Raw genomic sequence first — 21,652 nt, 5'->3', positions numbered from 1 at the left:
TCAACATGTCTGATAACTGGTTATTATGCCTATTGCATTATATCCTATATATGTTACTGAGATATAGTCCGTTTATACATTTGACAAGTGTCTATCTTTCAGTAAAGTGTTACCCAATTTAACACATTATTGTACAGGTTATCAGGTTGCCTGCAGAGGTTGTGCACATTAGATTGCTTCTATATGTTCTATCCATGTGCTAAACATCTTCATTTCCAAGATCCAAAGTGTTTAGAGCTGTAGGCCTACAGACCTAATTAACCACTGTAGGCTGGGTAGTTTAGCGGACCCCACTGTTTGTGGAACTTTTACAATCTTATCTGACTTTATTTGAGCATAGATGCGTTCATTCTCAAAATAGTCAAATTAATAATTCAACCAACGGTTTGTCATCTTGCAGTTTGATGTCTTGTCAAACGAAGGAGTTTTTTCCTAGCCAGCTTTATCTGAAAATTACTTCTGGTAGGCTATTGAAGTCCGTTGCCCTTGAAAAAAAAAAAGACTTTATCCAGGGACAGCAGAAGGCTGTCACAGCACGGCGAGTCCTAGGAGTCATAGTTTACCATACCCGGGAGCAAGGGGGAGGTGACAGCGAACTGGCTATGTAACCGGCTAATGGCTACACTTTATCCACAGCGGGACTGCATCATGCATACACTGGGATTTTTTTTTCTAGACTAATGTTTGCTGAAATTAGTTCTACGTCCACGGATCCAGTGCGACAGGTCATCAAATAAACAGCTGAAGACTTCACAGTGAATGTGTCGGGCAAGCAATAAGGTCGGTCGATATGGCATAACTGTTCAGATGTCAGTAGGCTAGTACGGCAGCCAAACGGGAGAAGAGCTCTGCCCTCGCAATATAAATCAAAACACTCGAGAGAGAGCCATCGACTTCAGAATCATTTTGCCGCTCAGAAATACAATTACTGAAGCAACGATCCGAAGGCAAACACGTCGGAGAGGGAGTCATTCTGATTCGGACCAAGACGGGAACCACAAGGCAGAAGCGGGGAGAACACGTCAATTTGTCTTGCTTGACGCACGTTCTGATTTCTTGCAGATATCCAGAACACGGAATAAAGCAACAAAACACAATAATAATGTGGAACAATTCTCGTCGTGTGGGCTACAACCAGGACCCAACACACTGATCCGACCGACCGGGCCGCAGAACGGGACGCCGCACCACCCAAATGTACATTTAGCCTATCCATCTATTTTTTTTTACTCTCCCTTTATTACCCCAACACCCAACTCTTCTTCGTTCTCACCATCCTGCTCCGAGGTTAGGCAAGAAACTCAATATGTCTAATAAATGTTGTCTGTCGCAAACAGTCACGCTTTAGTTTATACAGGCCTGAATAATCTGTCACCCTTAGCAAGCATGTATGCAATTGTCTGTAAAAACTGAAAGCAGACTAGACAATGTATCCCTTTGCGTGTGTTCATACTAGGCAAACCGCGTGCACACACTACCTGTTACAAGCTTCAATCACTCTTGTGCATGAAATGGCTCCAGGTACAAATGTATTGAATGCAAATATAAGCGAGCTCGCAGTCACACTCAAATAGTTACATTGATTTGTCCAGTTTGTAGTTTTACACTGGATTACAGTAGACAACAGTGGCTAGCAGTCAAACATATGACAAAGGTTAGCCCATGCAGATTTGGAGCCGTTCCAAGACAGGCACAAGTCTGCCATTTTCAAAATAATGTGTTGAGTTGACTTAATGGGTCCTGATAACTGCTATTTAGTGCAACAGACTTGTCCCGTTTATTTTTGTAATAGAGGAGGACCGTGTTTACTTAGGTTACTTACTCGCATTGCGTATTTTGATAATTGAGTCTGAGCCACGTTGTTGCACGAGCTTGCCAGCTAGGTTTTGAGTGAAATGAGCCTGTGTTTTCTACCAAGTTAGCGATATAGCAACGTCAAGATATGCTTGGCATCATAGGGTGACAGGGTTATGGAGGGGACTATTTAAAAAATATATTAATTATATCCCACCCTGAAAATTGCTGATAGGCTACACCTCCGGACTGTAGGCTATGTACTGCTGTGCTGACCAAAAAAATCAGCTAGGCAAGATAAATCTGAAAGTATTTATATTATATCCAGATAGGCCTTTATCCCGTCAATCAAAACCACATGCATGTGTTTGTTGGTTATGGGATGAACCTGTTTTATTGTGATGGTGCATCACCTAACCGCTATTGTCCATCAGCCTAGGATGGAACAATAGGCCCCGCCCCAACAACACCCTCCTCCACCCCACCCCTCATACCTCTCATCATATCCCATCTGTACTGTAGGTACTCCTCTTAGTCAACTGTCACCCCATCTCTTTCTCTCTCTCTCTCTCTCTCTCTCTCTCTCTCTCTAATTCCCTCTCTCCCAGCTGTGCTCTGTCTAAATCTCCTGCTTTTCTAATCCCTTTCTAAATCTATTTTCAGCCACCTTTCTCTCTCCACCTATTCATCCTGTCTCTCTGGTCCCACTGAGTACATGCATTTACCTAGAGAGCAATGACAGTGGAAAACCTCAAATTAATTCATTCCCCACCGGAGTCATGTAGCACAAGTGGTACAGCCAGCGATACATGACGCCTACAGTGTAGTCAATGGATTTGTCAGCATTTGTGAGATTAGAGTGTAGTGTAGGGGCTGTCTACACACAAGGTAATTGCTTGAGTGGATACGATTTTGATCATGTTTTAAAAGGCTGCATGATGACACTGAATAAATGTGACATTCGTGGGAAACTATATGACAGTTGAACAGTTTTGCGTGCATATAACTATTTTATTGTACATTTACTTAACTCTTAATCAAGGTGTGTGAAATAGATTTGATTTTTTTTCTTCTCTTTGTCCCCCTCCCCCCATCTTCTGTTTGTTGTCTCTCTGTCTGTCTTTTTGTGTAGACCCAGAAGCCACCGGGTCTCTGCTGGTTATGAGCAGGGGGTTGGGAGGGAGGTGTGGGGAGTTAACAAACATACCACACACAGCTTTATCGTAGCCCTCTCTTTCCTGATCTATTTCATTAACATTGACCGTAACCACTAGCTAGTCCATTTTCATTCCCCAAATAGCCCCAAAACTAGCCTACTAATAACAAATACAGAATTTGACTACATACTGCATTAGCATAACACTAGCATAGCATTACTACTAGCATAACATAACTAGGATAACATTACTAAAATTCCTTACTAGTGTTCTATTGACAGTACTTACACGCTGCCACGCATTCTAAAGATATACCTATCAATACCTTCAAACACCAGCAGCAAATGATAATCGGAAACTGCTACCATAGCTTTGAGAGTGCCCTGCATAGAACAGTCATTCAACCTTTCCCACTTGTCAAGTGGTTTGAGGGCAGTGGTGAAGTACCTGTTGAGACACACACACACATACACATTCATTGACACACACACACACACACTCAGGGACCATGCTGAGCATCCTGGCTGCTGGCTCCATCTTCTTCCCGGGCCTGTTCTTGCTGTCTAAGAGATGCCTGAAACACACCCCAGGCCTGGCTCTCAGCGAAGGAGATGCCACCATCGTGTCTGCCAGGTACACACACACACACTTACAAGTCAGACACACACACACAAGTCAGATGAGTCAATGTGAGGACTATGCAGACCTATCGTACATTTATCTTATGCTATTCTGCTTTGCTTGACATTTTATACTATTCTGCTATGGTTTACATTGTTGAATGTCAATGCTTTTTTTCTATGGAGTTATGGGTATAAATATGTCAATTGAAATCCCACTCTCTGCCCTCTCTCTCCCCACTAGGCTGGTGTCATCCATCCAAGCCATCATGGCTTCCTTAGCTGGCTACATCATCGCATCCTCCTGTGAGGACGTCATCGAGGATCAGTAAGTACAGATGAATGATAATGCAGTAGTAGTTGCTGTAAAGTTTTGTGTGTGTGTGTGTGTGTGTGTGTGTGTGTGTGTGTGTGTGTTTGCAGGCACCTGCACAGATAGGCTCTATATGTGCTGAGCACATGCCTCTGTTCTTCCAGCCTCTAAAGTGCCCTTTGTTTTGGGTATACAGTTTTTGTCATTGTTGTTCTGAACCCACTGCCCGCAAGTCGTCGTTAAATATGTGAAATGTAATTAGCCATTAAGACGTGGCCATCTATTGCTTTTATGTAACTAAATCATCAGTCATAATTGCTCAACAATCATTAACCGCAGTTACAAATGGTTTTTAGTTTGAGCAAATGCCCCTCAAAAAGTCTGTGTGTGTGTGTGTGTGTGTGTGTGTGTGTGTGTGTGTGTGTGTGTGTGTGTGTGTGTGTGTGTGTGTGTGTGTGTGTGTGTGTGTGTGTGTGTGTGTGTGTGTGTGTGTCTGTGTGTGTGTCTGTGTGCGTCGAAAGAGGTGTGACGTCTAAAAATGATTTGGGTCCTTAACTACACAGCACATTTTCCAGCGTTAAATCAACACTAGCTAGGTTTCCATCCAATTGGCGACAGATTTTCATGCGCATATTCTAAAATCTGCATATTTTCCCACCAGCGGTGGGTTCCCACTAAATGGCCTCGTTGCAGATAAAAGTCTGTGTGCGAATACGTAGTGCACACAATGTGCTTTTTCACTCAATTTTTCATGTAGTGAATAAAAGTCTAAAGTTCAATGTTTTTGCATTTTAAACTCTACGGATAGTTTTGTCACAAACTACTCTGGTCTTGGCATGTGCCCTCTAGCCAACAGCTTGTGGATACAGTGTGGGTAGGCTATGGGTGGGTTATTATTGATAATAAATATAATAAGTATTTTTATTTGTCAAACGGTGTCATGTCACCAGAATAAGACCCAGGATATTTATTGGAAAGGAGCATCAAAATCACCATGCACTTTCACCACCCTGTGAAATGAATCATTCATTCATTTAATCTGAAGCTTAATTAACTGCATGGTTTCCCCCGAGTCATAGTGGGAGGACCGCACACCATATCATCTCGTGACTCCAAGTTTACTATGCTATGATGGTTATTATATAAATATTTGCACATAAAGGCGTTTCCACCACTATTTCTCTCACAATTAATTTTACCAACACAAAAAAAATCACAAATTATCTGTTGGCATTTATAAAATTGTACCTAAACTACCTATTTCCATCACAGCTATCGTGATTTTTTTTTTTATATGGTATGAATTAACCCGCCAAAAACAACTAATTGAAAGCCACACCCCCACTAAGCCACTCCTCCAATATAATTTCCCAGTGTGTCTTGCTTTTTCGAGTAAATTGTAGAGTTACCACCCATGACTGTATTTGTTGGTGACAGAGACATGGTTGTTGAATTCGTTCATTTTCAGCCCTGTGGACTTCACCAAATGACTTCCTACTGTAGACAAATGTTATTATTAAAATTAATCTATTTAGGGCAATACATTTAATATATCATAAGGCCTTAGTTTGATGGCCAAGTTTTACCCTACCACAGTGGTGTTAGAAACCTCCTAGTTTACAGGCCACATCAGGCCCGCAAGTCACATTCTGCTGGCTTGCAAAGTGATGTAGGATTCTTATTGGAATTCAGCCAGTTAGGACATCCAACAGTTGGAATTTTTATTCACCCGCATCTGCATTCAGAATGACTGTTAGGGTTAGTAACATTGTGAGTAGACCACCTAAAGCAGGGGTTCCCAAACTTTTTTGGTCGGTGACCCCATTTTGTTATAAAAAATGTTTCGTAACCTCACCATGTAAAAAAGTGACATAATCAACGAACAATGTTTTTACTTTTTTAATTGGCGCTATGACAGCATGTCAAACATTGTTTTAGACTGATTTGTAATAATATTTCAGTCAGAAGTATGGTTTGAAATACATCACAAAGGATTTGGGAAGTTCAGGATTTAGGAAAACAACAGGCAATAATTGTGTATGTTTTTCTGTGTAGAAAAGAACCACAATTGATCATGTCATGTTTTTTTTCTGATGATTTACTGCCTGGTCCTGTTCACTCTGTTCTGAGGGAAACAGAAGATACGTGTGTTTCTGAAAGTCTTAATGTTTTCATTAATATTTTGTGGCTTCTAATGTTTAGAAGTTAGAGCAACATTTCTTGGAAGAAAACGGAAACTTACAGCCACATTTAGTGGCTACCGGAGGTCACTCGCGTAACCCCTGTTCTATGAACCAAGCGCACATTTTGTCCCCCCCAGAGATTCTTTCGTGACCTAAACCATTTTCAACTGGAACAACCATTTCAGTAAATGGTGCAATACATCTAATTTGATTAGTTTAGAATAATGTATGTTATTTATCTTTGTGTAGTATGAGATTAATCAGTCAATGTAGATGCAAAAATACAGATATTAAAAAACAATCCTAAAAAGGTTTACATGGTAGTAGAGCATGCTGGGAAATCTGATGATGGGTGTGGTTTTGATGGGAAGGTTTTACTCTCCACAGAGTAAAACTGACACAATCACACTCAACACTTGTTATTAACCCTCACATTGGGGATATTTTACACGACTGAGTGTTAATTTCACTCTTCGAGTTAATTTAACTCCTGAATCAACACTAGAAATGTGACATTGAAAAATTAACAAAAGTTAACACTGGCCAATTTGCTGTGTATGTTTAACTTTCGATCCAAATAAAGTATTCAAGTGTGTGCGTAATAATCTGTCATTCTCTCCCTGTTCACCTTGTCCCTGTTAACCTAATTAGTATTTCAACCCAATTAACCTCTATTTGTCCCAAAGCCAGCAGCACTATTTTAGTATCTGTAATGCAGTCACACAGAAGCCAGAAACCTAGACTGCAGCATGCTGCTATGGAACTGTAGGAGCAGCTACTCAAACATGTCTCCACTGGTTTTACAACTGCATCTCTGTTAACAGTGGACTACATAAAACAATATAAAATACACACTGAAAGTGGACGGTTTGTTTGTGGTTGAAGGAAGACAGGAAGAATGGAAGATACTTTAGACTAGTGAGATGCTGTGAGTCACTGGTGTCCTAAGATAACTCGCAATGTGACACAGCCGCACCTCTTCCCCCTCGTCTTTCCATCAATTAGGAGGTGGGGGAGAAAAAGGGAGAGGAAAAAAGGGAGAGGGGGGAGAGATACTGCCAGTCACCTCCCTCACCCTTGCCCTCATTTGCCAGTCAAAGTAGGGAGGCGCTCGCGTGAGTGCCGGCTCATTTGAATACCAAATCACGTACCTGTCCAAATCACGCACGTGCCCCAGAGCAGTGCATCCTGGCCAGTCACTTAACCCCCTGACGTCTAGGCTAGAGCCTCACATACAGGATGCATCGCACTGAAACAGGCAATAGGTAGTCACATAGGCAGCTACAGTGTACACGTTGGCACACATTGTTACATAGAACTTAAACTATTACACCTTCTCTTTCTCTCGCTCTCTCCTTTCTCACTTTCTGTCCGTCCCCCACCCCACCCCTTCTTGCGCCACACCTCTCCAGACACTGGCTTACCAGTACCTACATCCTGTTTGCGGTGCCCTACTTTGTGTACGACATCTACGCCATGTTCCTGTGCTACTGGCACAAGCTGCGGGTTAAAGGGCACGAGGAGGAGGAGGGCGGCAGGCCAAAGCCAATGGGCTCGGAAGTGGCCAGCTACCTGCGCAGAGAGTTCCTCATGGTGCTGCACCACGTCGTCATGGTGACCATCTGCTTCCCCGTCTCCGTGGTAACTATCGCTGTAACTAGGGTGGCTCTAGCGGACTATGTTATTAGTCTACCGTGCCACACTCTGTCTTATGTCTAAAGGGTGGGGGGAGCAAATGATAAACATGTACACACACACACACACACACTAATAACCCTTTAAGTCTTGTCAGATAGAGATGATCTGATGGTGATTTGGTTTCTGATCCCTAAAATTGTTCCTAACTGGCTGACATCTGCAGACTAGACTCTCCTGCTCCAACCCCCATCTGCCTCCTGTTGCTACTGGCAGCCAATGTTAACATCCCTTCTATGGACATGTGCTTTTAAGGGGAGATGAGGTGTGCTTGTTTGTGAGCTTTTCTTTCAATGGTCTGTCTATATACTTTATCAGCCATATCATGGCCCTCCATCTCATCTCTCTCTCCTCTCTCTCTTAGTTCTGGAGGCAGGGAAAGGGCGATTACTTCCAGGGTGTCATGTTTATGGCTGAACTCAGCACTCCATCCGTCTGCCTGGGGAAAATCCTCATCCGGGTAATCCGCACTCCTCTCCACCTGCTTTCTCTCTCTCTCCACCTGCTTTCTCTCTCTCTCCACCTGCTTTCTCTCTCTCTCCACCTGCTTTCTCTCTCTCTCTCCACCTGCTTTCTCTCTCTCTCTCCACCTGCTTTCTCTATCTCTCTCCACCTGCTTTCTCTCTCTCTCCACCTGCTTTCTCTCTCTCTCTCCACCTGCTTTTTCTCTCTCTCTCCACCTGCTTTCTCTCTCTCTCTCCACCTGCTTTCTCTCTCTCTCTCCACCTGCTTTCTCTCTCTCTCCACCTGCTTTCTCTCTCTCTCTCCACCTGCTTTCTCTCTCTCTCCACCTGCTTTCTCTCTCTCTCCACCTGCTTTCTCTCTCTCTCCACCTGATTTCTCTCTCTCTCTCCACCTGCTTTCTCTCTCTCTCTCCACCTGCTTTTCTCTCTCTCTCCACCTGCTTTCTCTCTCTCTCCACCTCTTTCTCTCTCTCCACCTGCTTTCTCTCTCTCCACCTCTCTCTCTCCACCTGCTTTCTCTCTCTTTCCACCTCTCTCTCTCTCCACCTGACCTGCTTTCTCTCTCTTCTCCACCTCTCTCTCTCCACCTGCTTCCACCTGCTCTCTCTCTCCACCTGCTTTCTCTCTCTCTCCACCTGCTTTCTCTCTCTCTCCACCTGCTTTCTCTCTCTCTCTCCACCTGCTTTCTCTTTCTCCACCTGCTCTCTCTCCACCTGCTTTCTCTCTCTCTCCACCTGCTTTTCTCTCTCTCTCTCCACCTGCTTTCTCTCTCTCTCTCCACCTGCTTTCTCTCTCTCTCCACCTGATTTCTCTCTCTCTCTCCACCTGATTTCTCTCTCTCTCTCCACCTGCTTTCTCTCTCTCTCTCCACCTGCTTTCTCTGCTCTCTCCACCTGCTTTCTCTCTCCACCTGATTTCTCTCTCTCCACCTGCTTCTCTCCATCTCTCTCCACCTGCTTTCTCTCCACCTCTCTCTCCACCTGCTTTCTCTCTCTCTCCACCTGCTTTCTCTCTCTCTCCTTCTGATTTCCTCTCCTCTCCACCTGATTTCTCTCTCTCTCTCCACCTCTTCTCTTCTCTCTCTCTCTTCTCTCCACCTGCTTTCTCTCTCTCTCTCTCTCCTCTTCTTCCTTCCTCAGTCTCTTACTCTCCGTACAGCAGTCTAAGAACTCAAGTCTTTCTGATTCTGAAGTGCTCACTTACCAGCGTTCATGTTAACATTCTTGTCTCCTGTTATTTTTGGGTTAACATTTACCCAAGCTCTCTTTCTCGGTCCTTCACCCTGCTCTCATTTTCCCCCTTCCCCTGGCTCCTGCCCTCTCTCTATCTCTCTTTGTCCCCCTCAGTACAAGAAGCAGCACACTCTTCTTCATAAAGTGAATGGCGCTCTCATGCTGGTCACTTTCTTCGTCTGTCGAGTTCTGCTCTTCCCCTACCTCTACTACGCCTACAGCAGGTAACATACTGACCACTGTCTGCCTGTCTCTGTCTCTCTTTCTGCCTGTCTGTTGGTCTCTGTCTAGCTGTGTCTTTCTGTCTGTGCGCTTGTCTGTCTGTCCCCAACTTCATCTATGCGTATTGTTTTTTTATCTCGTGTTCTTAAGATCGACGATGGTAGGTTACAAGTTTAAGTTTGTAGGCTTCTGGCCTAGCTACTTAGCTAGCAGATAATATCATTCATATATATAAGCAATATCTTTCTCATTGTCTGATTGAAAATATCTTGCTTGCTTGTATGTAGCTATCTAGCCACTAAGCACCATGTCACCATTTTGTTTTGTTACCTAGTTCTATCGACCTTGATTTCACATGTGGAAAATCACACATGAAAACATGTAAAAACATGTGTTTTTGGGACATGATTCGTTATATTTCACACAGTGCTTGTAACAGTGTTTACAACTTACAAATTTGACACTTTGACATACTCGGGGTTCAAAATATTAGGAACACCTTCCTAATATTAATTTGCCCCCCTTTTTGTCCTCAGAACAGACTAAATTTGTTGGGGCATGGACTCTACAAGGTGTCAAGCGTTCTACAGGGATGCTGCTCCATGTTGACTCCAATGTTTCCCACTGTTGTCAAGTTGGCTGGATGTCCTTTGGGTGGTGGATCATTCTTGATACACACAGAAAAATGTTATGCGTGAAAAATCCAGCAGCATTGCAGTTCTTGACACACTCAAACCGGTGTACTTGGTACCTAATATCATACCTTGTTCAAAGGCACTTAAATATTTTTTCTTGCCCGTTCACCCTCTGAATGGCAGACACACACAGTGGCGTCGGACGGGCCAGTTCTATGTCTCAATTGTCTCAAGGCTTAAAAATCCTTCTTTAACCTGTCTCCTCCCCTTCATCTACAGTAAGTGAAGTGGATTTAACAAGTGACATCAATAAGAGATCATAGCTTTCACCTGGATTCCCCCTGGTCAGTCTGTCATGAAAAGAGCAGGTGTTCCTTCTGTTTTGTACACCCGGTGTACAGGACTACATTGTGTATGTTTATTGATACAGTAATTATTATTCAACGTGTCCTAACCTGGGATTTGAATTCACAACCTCTTGGTTCACAACATTCCAATCTTTCTGCTACGTCATTACGTTGGTGTCAATAACTGATTTCACTTGTATTTCTACACTTGGGACATCAAAGTGAATCTCAGATTTGCTTAAAAAAATACACTAAAGAAAAGCTATTTATCATTGTTATTCAGGAATAACATAAAAACTGAATAATATTCCCCACCAACATTAGACAACTATACAGAAAATCCTCAAATTACTGATATAAGTAAATGAAATCAATGATGAGAGAATAGCCAGATTAAATGATAACTAAAATAGCAGTGCAGATGGCACTCTAGCTAAGTGCAGAGATGTTGGCATGAAGGATCGAGAGACAGACGCAGGAATGCGCAGTAGGGATTTTTATTCATCACAAATTACGGATGGGCCTTTTGCCACTGTCGAAGTTGCGGCGGACGGAGCATTCCCACTGTCTCCCTTAATGGAAGATTATTCTGTCACGTTGGTATGAAGAGATTCGGGAGACAGGCGCAGGATTGCGTAATAAGGGTTTTTATTAAGCCCAAATTACTGTGTGCCGTGTAAAGGCACAGGGACGAAGACCAAACAAACACGTAACAAAACACAGGGTAAAAACCCAAAACAAAAGAGCGAGGAGTACCTAGAATAAATTACACACTCGCACAATTATTAACACATGGGACGAGACCCGTAATCTTCTGCGCAATCCACAAGGGCACGAAAGCCCAAAACACACAGCACAGGTACTCACAAGCACCAATGGACATTGTAACAATAATCGACTGCCCAATGGAATCAAAGGGCACACATATATGGGGTGGCAGCGTAGCCTAGTGGTTACAGCGTTGGACTAGTAACCGGAAGGTTGCGAGTTCAAACCCCCGGGCTGACAAGGTACAAATCTGTCGTTCTGCCCCTGAACAGGCAATTAACCCACTGTTCCCAGGCCGTCATTGAAAATAAGTATATGTTCTTAACTGACTTGCCTGGTTAAATAAAGGTAAAAATACAATTAAAATAAATATAAATACAATCAGAGGGAATAGGGGCCAGGTGTGTGAAATGAAAGTTCCGGAGGGATCCGTGATGGTTTGGGACAATCTGGGACCATCACGTGACGTCGTGACGACTGGTAAAACAAATGCCTTAAACACCTTACGAAAAACAACTTGAATTTCACGTGATCTTATGTGAAGTTAATGTGATTATGTGACAACATGTGATAACATTAAATTATGTATTTTACAACATGTGGGCACTTGAAAACATGATCTTGTGAAATAAATGGGACACATGGGGATACAAATCTGAAACTACACGTGACAACACATGTGAAATCATGATCTCATGTGAAGTGTTCCAAAAACATGTTTGCAAATGATTTCACATGTGAATTCAACCAAAAACACGTTTTGACATGTGAAATGTTATCATGTGTAGTTAGTTGCATGTTATCACAACTTAACATAAAAGGACATAATCACAATGTGAAATTCATTCCTTGATTGTTTGTATTAAATCAGATTGTTCAGTTTAAAGTCATTAGCCATAAACCAAAATCCTTGACAATAGCTAGCTTGAGACAAGGTGTATTGTTTTAGAACGTGTTCAAATGAACAAGTTTGCTCTAAGTAAGTTTTAAAAATCTGGGTAAGCTTGTTAGCTAGCAACATTAAGCAAACATTAACCCTCATTTCCCCCCTACGCCTCACATCCTCCTCCCCGTTGTTGCAGGTATGCCTCCATCCCCCTCTACACAGTGCCCCTTGTGGCTCCCTGGCAGTGCAACGTGGGGGCCTTCTGCCTGATGGCCCCACAGGTCTACTGGTTCACCCTCATCTGCAGGGGTGCCTTCCGCCTCTTCACCGGGGCTTCACGCTCCCGACCCCCGGCCACCCTCAACAAGCCTGATAGGGGATGCTGCCCCGGCCAGGGATCACCATTATCTCCCCCGGCCAACGGCTACAGTCCCGTCCCCCACAAGGCAGACAGAGAGACCGACACACACTGAGAAAGAAAAGAAAGAGGGAGGGAAAGATGGAGAGGAAGAAGGATCACTGTGGGGAAGGGGCCAGCCAGACCAGGCCGGGAAGACTGAGGTCTGTCAAGGGAATCTATTGTACTGTATTGCAATGACACTATAACCTAGGAAAGAAAAGAGAGGGAGAGAGAAATTGTTTCTAATCCTCTACAACTCCTTCCCTCATTCTATTGCTCCTTTAGTTAGATGGACCTCTGGAAGAAGAGCGGCAGATTGAAAGAGGAGAGGGTAAAGAAAGAAAGAAATGAATAAGGGAGAGAGAGAAGTATAGACAGGAGAAAGATTTGGCAAGTATTTAAATATTACGTGTCTGTACACACTGATATAAACTGAATGGGGAAAAATGAATGGATTGAAAAGCAAAAGGATGATCGGGTGAGAGAACACATTGAAGAGCAATAGTGATAGAGGGAGGCAGAGAAGAATAGACTAAGCATGAGCTGAGTTTGACTGAGTTAAAGGGATAGATAAAAAAAGTATTCTTCTCTTGAAAGAGAAATGCAACTGCTGTTCTAGATTAGGGAAGGATACAAATGAATATATCATAATGTATGGAAATTATGTAGTAAATTATTATTTGGTGACCAGTTGATTTTGGTGACTGCAAAAAGGGGGATGAAGACAATACCAGTATTTCAACTTGTGATCCTGGTACTGTATTGTTTGTCCATCAAGATGATCCACTCTGGATCGACTGAGTGGGTCTTGTCTTGGGAAAGGACAGAGGAACACACACCGGCGCCTCTGGTAATTGCTTCGTTCTGCCTTCTCTCCACTCTGAAATTCTCTCTCGCTCCCTTTTCTCCTGTTAGAAATCTAACGTGGGAGGAGAGGAAGGGGGTTTACCCCAAAATGTGACAAGTTTATACTAGTAGACGAGTAGATGTCATTTTAGGTTTTTATATTGCTCTCATTCAAAGCATTTATTTATTTATTAATGTTGATTTTTATGTATTGTGACTTAGTATTGGTAGCACATTATTATTACTCCCGCCATCTGTTGTACTCACTCCCCACTTCAATCAAAAGAGGAGAGAAAGAGAGATGGAATGTTGGCAAGATTAATAGAGGGAGAGAGAGAAGGGGGGAGTAGTAGACTCAAATGGGACAATGATGCAGCTGTGCTGTCCCAGTCACCCACCCAAGTTGAGTAATGCTGGCAGGCAGTCTTCAGTACACGACTGGGTGGGTCTGTGCAGTTTACCAGAGCTTTACCATGCCTGGAGAGGTGTTTAATGTCTCAGAAACCCCATCAACATGATATAATGGTCAGGAACACTGCTATCATCGCCATGGTTCTGTAATGTTAGGGAAGGCTGTTGTGGAATTGGGTCTCCTGCAGGCTAAACGGGGCAACCACATTTTAGAACCTACAGGCGTTCTAGAGTCTGCGGATGTAAGGGATTCCTAGATGATCTAAAGCAGGATTATGAAGGATTTAGACAGAGTAAGTTATTGCAGTGTGTTCGACCGTATGGGGGGAATTTGAAATAGATTGCACTGGCAACTGTGGTACTCCCTTTATGCATTGAGGAATTTGTGTGATAGGGCCGAAGAAGGAACATATTGACAATGCACTGAGAGAAGGAACTGACGAGGTTGGATTGGGGAGGGGGGGTAGTAATTTTCAAATTTTCCGACCGCTATTTCAACCACTTTATTTTTTTATTTTTTGTGTGTTTCTTTTACTTGTGATTTTAATGATGTTTTGGTGCCGTTTACTCATGTTGACACTGTGCAATGGCACCAATGTAGCTGTCTACTGTATCTAAGTTTGCGTCATAACTGCCATTTGGGACGAAGCCCAAGTCAAGAGGGTTGAAATGTGGTCCTTGAAACTCAATCCCAAGGTGAGCGGACCTTGAACACTTGACCACAGCCTTGGGTTGTAACTCTACTAGCCTGGTCTCAGATCTCTCTACTGGTTCATCGACGAAAAGTGAACACATAGAGGGACTACTGTATAATATGCTGGACTATACTTATTGCATCAGGCCGTTTTTCTGCTGAATAGCTGCATGATAGGAATGAGAGAATGGCTTTTTGACAATTGGCCGATATTAACCTGGGAACACTGTAACACTTAGAGTTACTATTTACAATGGTCAGTTATGGTACTATTTAAAATGGCTTATTGAAGACTTGTTAATCTCTGTACCCAGAACCGAATCAGCTACTCGATTTTTAACATTTTGAAACGTTTTGTTATGATAGATGTTTTTTTTTCATTCATTGCTTTATAACTGATTTAAAGGCACTGATTTAAAGGTACATTGATTGGGGAAATTGTATGATCAACATTATTTTCCATGCCAAAAAGTAAACCTAAGCGTCCGACAAGGGATATAAACTGTAGAGTTGATCGTACAAATCAAACGTCATTCCAAAAAAAATTGATGTCGTTTCAAATCTAATTGTATTTGTCACATGCACCCAATACAACAGGTGTAGATCTTACAGTGAAATGCTTACTTACAAGCCCTTAAACAACAATGCAGTTTTAAGAAAAATACCGAAAGAAAATAAGAAATAAATGTAACATCATTAAAGAGCAGCAGTAGAATAACAATAGCTAGCTATAGGCTATATACCGGTACAGTATCAATGTGCGGGGGCACCGGTTAGTCAAGGGAATTGAGGAAATATATACATCTTGGTAGATGTAAGATCAGGGGTCTATTCAATCCGCATCACGGAAGTTCAACTTTTCAGCGTGATTGAAATTTAAAGGCAACTTTTCAGCGTGATTGAAATTTAAAGGCAATGTTCACGCTTTATCAGAGGCTGCATGTGTCGACTCAATCGGAAATTGCCTACACATTTCTGTAGCGGAATCTGAAACGCTTCAGCCTTACAGATTGAATAGAGCCCTATGATTATTTTTATGCGTATTCCACACCAGAGCAATTTTTTTCTGTTCCTCATCTGACAGAGGTCGCTGAAACTGGCACTAAATATATTTTGCACTCGATTACAAAGTTTTGTTCGAGAAGATGCGCTTTGAGTGAGAGAGATCGGTGTTGGAGTTAAGACATTAAGACAAGTTAGTGATGATTTAAGCCAAAAATGTGATATCTTCTCGTGTTTACTTTTGTAATTGACCCCCTCTAAGTCCATTAAATGATGCCTTCATGTTAAACCCTTTGAGCAAAAAAAATATGTATTTCGACCAATTTTGCTCAATAGGTAGCGTTAACTCCCAAAAGAAAACATCATCCATTTTACCAGTTCCTAAGTCCTCTGTCATGGAAAGTATTACAAAAAAATCGACTGCATCTTCCATATTGTTTGTTTGTTTGTTTTATACATTTATTTTAATGTATCTCTGTTATTTATTGAAATGGTTTGAATGTACATACGAATACATATATAAATGATATATTTCCTGTACATATGGGCTTGTGTTCTGTCTGTTGACTGCTGCCTGACTAATCGTGGGCTCTGTATCTGAAATGGCACCCTGTTCCCTACATAGTGCTCTACTTTTGACCAGGGTCTGGTTAAAGTAGTACACTACAGTATGTCGGGAACACTGGGGTGCCGTTTCAGACGCAGACCTGTTCTGTTGGCTGACATACTCTGCTCTCGTCTTCTGCTCTGACGACCAACATGACATCATGGTTATACCGTTCTAGCACCACTGCACTGCTTTTCAAAATAAGCACCATGAACTTTGAGTGACGTTTTGCTTTACATGCAACAGATTGACCAATAAAGTCCTCCCCTTTGTTTGTTTGTGCATAAAGAAGATTCCTGGTTGAGTCCATTTATTTCATTCAAGAATCACTGGACTTTGAACAATGATGTCACTTTAAATGGTGTTCATTGATCAATTCTCTCAAAGGCTGCTGTTTGGTATCCTTCTTACAGTCTATGGCCCAAATTCATGGAGTATGACTGCTGATCAAGGATCAGGTCCCCCATGTCCATGGAATCGTATTCATTATGATCTGAAAAGCTAAACGGATCATAGATCAGCACTCTTTCTCTGAGACGCTTTATGAGTATGTACCCAGGGCTCTGCAATTCTGTTTCTGAAGGGTCAAAGTAGGACTACTGCTGGTTGTAAAATATAAAATACTGCCAATACTGTCTGAAATGCATGTCATGCCTGTACCTCAATTTAGAAAAGAATGATTTCATTTTTAAACTTGAGTGGGATTCTATAAATGAAAAACATATATACTGTATTATATTTATAATATATATTTTAGTTGACATAGACTAATTCCTTTTAGCTATGATAACACATTAGTTTGTAGAGAATTGTTTACTGTGCCATTAGAAAGTCTCCTCACCCTTGAACTTATTTGACATTTTGCTGCCTTAAAATCCAATCTAAAAGAGATTCAATTATATTTTCTTCTACACATTTTCAAAGGGAAAGAAAGTTATAGACATTTTCCAAATTATGAAAACATACATAATTGGATAAGTCTCCATCCCCCTGAGTTAATAATTGGTGGATTTGACCAACTTTCCACAACTCTTAGGGCATTATATATCGATCGTTTTTGTCAAGGCTCAGTAAATTTGGAAGGGGGGGGGGGTCATTGATGGACAGCGATATTTAAACCTTGCTGATTTTTTAAAGCAGGGCTGAGACTAGACCACTCAGGAACAGCTAACACCTATTGGAAAGCAATTCTCGTGTGTCTTTGGCATTGCACTTTTGTGTAATTGTCTCTCTGAAAAATAAACCTCTATCCCAGGGTTAGGTTTTCAGAAGACGGAGGCAGTTTTCCTCTAACGTTTTACCTGGGCTTTGCTCCTTTCATATTGATTTTGATCCTGACAGTTGTAAGTAACAGCAAACTTTCCAGGACATAGATATGTCTTATATGTTCAGAAAGCTTAAATTCTTGTTAATATAACTGCACTGTCCACTTTACAGTAGTTATTACAGTAAAAAAAGCCATGCTTTTGTTTGAGGAGAGTGCACAACAACAAAAAACTTATCACAGAAACTGGTTTGATACATTCACCTGTGAAGGTAAATAATGTACTTACATTCAGTAATCTTGCTCTGATTTGTCATCCTGAGGGTCCCAGAGATAAAATGTAGCATAGTTTTTTTGATGAAATCCATTTTTATATTCAAATGTAGGAACTGGGTTCTACAGTTTTAACCCCTGCTGTCTCTGGCTCCACACCCACCCTGCCCGGCCATCTAGATGTGTGAAAGTTAGGGTATAAGCTAATGATCCATCAACATTTTGTATTACCATATCATTTTGTATGTTCTCTATAGTTATGTACTTGAAAATGTATCAATTGACCAATTATGCACATTTGAGCAGACTTGATACAAAATATTGTCCGGTAATTGCAAGGCATCACTGGATCAATCTGAAACTTTACACACACACTGCTGCCATCTAGAGGCTAAAATCTAAATTACGCTTAAACTGATATTATATTATGGCCTTCCTCTTGCATTTCAAAGATTATGAAAAAAATGTAATAGAAAGGTTTTTTGTTTGTATTAACTTTTACCAGATCTAATATGTTTTATTCTCCTACATTAATTTCACATTTCTACAAACTTTCCTCTCAAATGGTATCAAGAATATGCATATCCTTTGCTTCAGGTCCTGAGCTACAGGCATTTAGATTTGGATATGTCATTTTAGGCGAAAATGTAAAAAAAGGTACAATCCTCAAGTCATAATGCCCTCGAAGCCGGTGTTTGTTGGATATATTGGCACGGGTGTTGTTAGGCCAGAGACAAAGTTGCGGGCCGGCAAACCGTGCCAATATATCCAGCAAACACCGGCTTCAGGGGTATTATCACTTTTATACAACAGGTTACCAACATGTTCAAATAATGATAAACATATTTTAATTAAAAACGTTATTTTGATTAATGTATTTGTACTATTTCATCCTTCCACAATATATAGTCCCGACACACATCTAGGGTTGCTAGAGACGTGACTCCGTTGTTCGTTCTTTTTGTTCTGTATCTATAGACACGATATCCCAGTCGTTCATTCTAACTGTGCCATTTACATACTGACCGTTCTTATCCCTTACTTGCTAGTTATCCAAATAACAGCAAAGTAGCTGAATTTGTTAAGCTGTTTTCAAGTGACATTTATTTGGATACATTCATAACAATGAGCTAATAAGCCACGATTTCGCCTGGAATCGAAAATGTGCTCTCTCGTTAGGACACTGTTGTTCAGAGGAGCTAGCCAACAACACAGCTAACACAATAACTTCGAACTGACGCTGGAAAGCAGTGGTGGAAAAAGTACCCAACTGTCATAGTTGAGTAAAAGTAAAGATACCTGAATAGAAAATGACTCAAGTAAAAGTCACACAGTAAACGAGCACACTCCAACATTGACATCATTTACAAACGAAGCATGTGCATTTAGTGAGTCTACCAGATCAGAGGCAGCAGGGGTGACCAGGGATGTTCGGTTGATAAGTGTGTGAATTGGACTATTTTCCTGTCCTGCTAAGCATTTAAAATTTAACGAGTACTTTTGGTTGTCAAGGGAAATGTATGGAGTAAAACGTACTATATTTTCTTAAGTAATGTGGTGAAGTAAAAGTAGAAGTAGTCAAACATATGTATAGTAAAGTACAGATACTCCAAAAAACTACTGAAGTGGTACTTTAAAGTATTTTTACTTAAATACTTCACACCACTGCTTGAAAGACTGCAAACTAAACTCAGCCAAAGAAGAAATGTCCTCTCACTGTGAACTGTGTTCATTTTCAGCAAACTTAACGTATAAATATTTGTATGAGCTTAACAAGATTCAACAAATAAGACATAAACTGAACAAGTTCCACAGACATGTGACTTACAGAAATGGAATGTGTCCCTGAACAAAGGTGGGTCAAAATCAAAAGTAACAGTCAGTATCTGGTGTGGCCACCAGCTGCATTAAGTACGGCAGTGCATCTCCTGCTCATGAACTGCACCAGATTTGCCAGTACTTATTGTGAGATGTTACCCACTCTTCCACCAAGGCATCTGCAAGTTCCCAGACATTTCTCGGAGAAATGGCCCAAGCCCTCACCCTCTGATCCAACAGGTCCCAGACGTGCTCAATGGGATTGAGATCCGGGCTCTTCGTTGGCCATGGCAGAACACTGACATTCCTGTCTTGCAGGAAATCACACACAGAACAAGCAGTATGGCTGGTGGCATTGTCATGCTAGAGGGACATGTCAGGATGAGCCTGCAGAAAGGGTACCACATGAGGGAGAAGGATGTCTTCCCTGTAACACACAGCGTTGAGATTTCCTGCAATGACAACAAGCTCAGTCCAATGATGCTGTCACACACCGCCCCAGACCATGACGGACCCTCCACTTCCAAATCGATCCCGCTCCAGAGTACAGGCCTCGGTGTAACGCTCATTCCTTTGACAATAAACGCGAATCCGACCATCACCCCTGGTGAGACAAAACCACGACTCGTCAGTGAAGAGCACTTTTTGCTAGTCTTGTCTGGTCCAGAGACGGTGGGTTTGTTCCCATAGGCGACGTTGTTGCCGGTGATGTCTGGTGAGGAGCTGCCTACAAGCCCTCAGTCCAGCCTCTCTCAGCCTATTGTAGACAGTCTGAGCACTGATGGAGGGATTGTGCGTTCCTGGTGTAACTCGGGAAGTTGTTGCCATCCTGTACCTGTCCCGCAGGTGTGATGTTCGGATGTACCGATCCTGTGCAGGTGTTGTTACACGTGGTCTGCCACTGCGAGGACGATCAGCTGTCCGTCCTGTCTCCTTGTAGCTTTGTCTTAGGCGTCTCACAGTACGGACATTGCAATTTATTGCCCTGGCCACATCTGCAGTTCTCATGCCTCCTTGCAGCATGCCTAAGGCACGTTCACGCAGATTAGTTTTTCAGAGTCAGTAGAAAGGCCTCTTTAGGGTCCTAAGTTTTCATAACTGTGACCTTAATTGTCTACCGTCTGTAAGCTGTTAGTGTCTTAACAACCGTTACACAGATGCATGTTCATTAATTGTTTATGGTTCATTGAACAAGCATGGAAAACAGTGTTTAAACCCTTTACAATGAAGATCTTTGAAGTTATTTGGATTTTTACAAATGATCTTTGAAAGACAAGAACATCCTAAAAAAGGGACCTTTCTTTTTTGCTGAGTTTAGCTGCACTTCTTTTCGTTTGACCTTTTTTCAATTGCCATTTATTTGTATATATCCATACAATGTATGCCAGCTGATTCATGATTTTGACGGGCTGAGAAACACAAATACTTCTCTTATCCCAACCCCTTCATGTTCATTACTATGGGACAATTGGAGATCGAATTTGAATATTGAAACAAATGAGTTAGTCTAAAAGAAATGTGAGATAATGTCTAGATGATTTTTATGATGGAGATCAAATGTATAACTTCCCTGTCTGGGCTGATGAGGCAGTCAGATGGAAAAGAGTAAATAGGACATTTTAATGTCATAGATTTAGCAGGTGGTCATTTGTGGAATAGACACCATCATCACACAATTATATACAGTGCTGTGGTGTGACCTTAAAAAGGCGGTTCATGCTCGAAAACCCTCCAATGTGGCTGAATTAAAACAATTCTGCAAAGAAGAGTGGGCCAAATTCCTCCACAGCCATGTTAAAAACTCATTGCCAGTTATCGCAAACTCTTGATTGCAGTTGTTGCTGCTGAGGGTGCTACAACCAGTTATTTATTAGGTTTAGGGGCAATTACTTTGTCACATAGGGCCATGAAGGTTCGATAAGCTTTTTTCCCTTAATAAATCAAATCATCACTTAAAAACTGAATTTAGTTTACTTGGGTTATCTTTGTGTAATATTAACGTTTGTTTGATGATCTGAAAC

At 41.8% G+C, this 21,652-nt stretch overlaps 1 protein-coding gene across 1 annotated transcript; it reads left to right on the top strand.

Moving 5' to 3' along the window:
• Window positions 1-570: 570 nt before the first annotated feature.
• Window positions 571-16,209, top strand: LOC124037965 (ceramide synthase-like). The gene is made up of 7 exons (XM_046353278.1): window positions 571-1,197; window positions 2,927-3,584; window positions 3,816-3,899; window positions 7,480-7,708; window positions 8,127-8,222; window positions 9,573-9,682; window positions 12,513-16,209. The coding sequence occupies exons 2-7, from the start codon at window positions 3,460-3,462 to the stop codon at window positions 12,787-12,789; spliced, it is 921 nt and encodes a 306-aa protein (XP_046209234.1). The 5' UTR covers window positions 571-1,197; window positions 2,927-3,459; the 3' UTR covers window positions 12,790-16,209.
• Window positions 16,210-21,652: the final 5,443 nt, after the last annotated feature.

Source organism: Oncorhynchus gorbuscha, linkage group LG06 (assembly GCF_021184085.1).
Source record: "Oncorhynchus gorbuscha isolate QuinsamMale2020 ecotype Even-year linkage group LG06, OgorEven_v1.0, whole genome shotgun sequence".
NCBI lineage: Eukaryota > Metazoa > Chordata > Actinopteri > Salmoniformes > Salmonidae > Oncorhynchus > Oncorhynchus gorbuscha.
The sequence above is the reverse complement of the archived record's forward strand: the minus strand, read 5'-3'. Positions and strand labels throughout refer to the sequence as shown.

Bases quoted from the DNA above. Each gene is read 5' to 3' on its own strand.
- LOC124037965 (XM_046353278.1), top strand. From the start codon at position 3,460: ATGCTGAGCATCCTGGCTGCTGGCTCCATCTTCTTCCCGGGCCTGTTC. The intron at 3,585-3,815 runs GTACACACACAC...TCTCCCCACTAG, and splicing joins GCCACCATCGTGTCTGCCAG to GCTGGTGTCATCCATCCAAG. The intron at 3,900-7,479 runs GTAAGTACAGAT...ACACCTCTCCAG, and splicing joins GAGGACGTCATCGAGGATCA to ACACTGGCTTACCAGTACCT.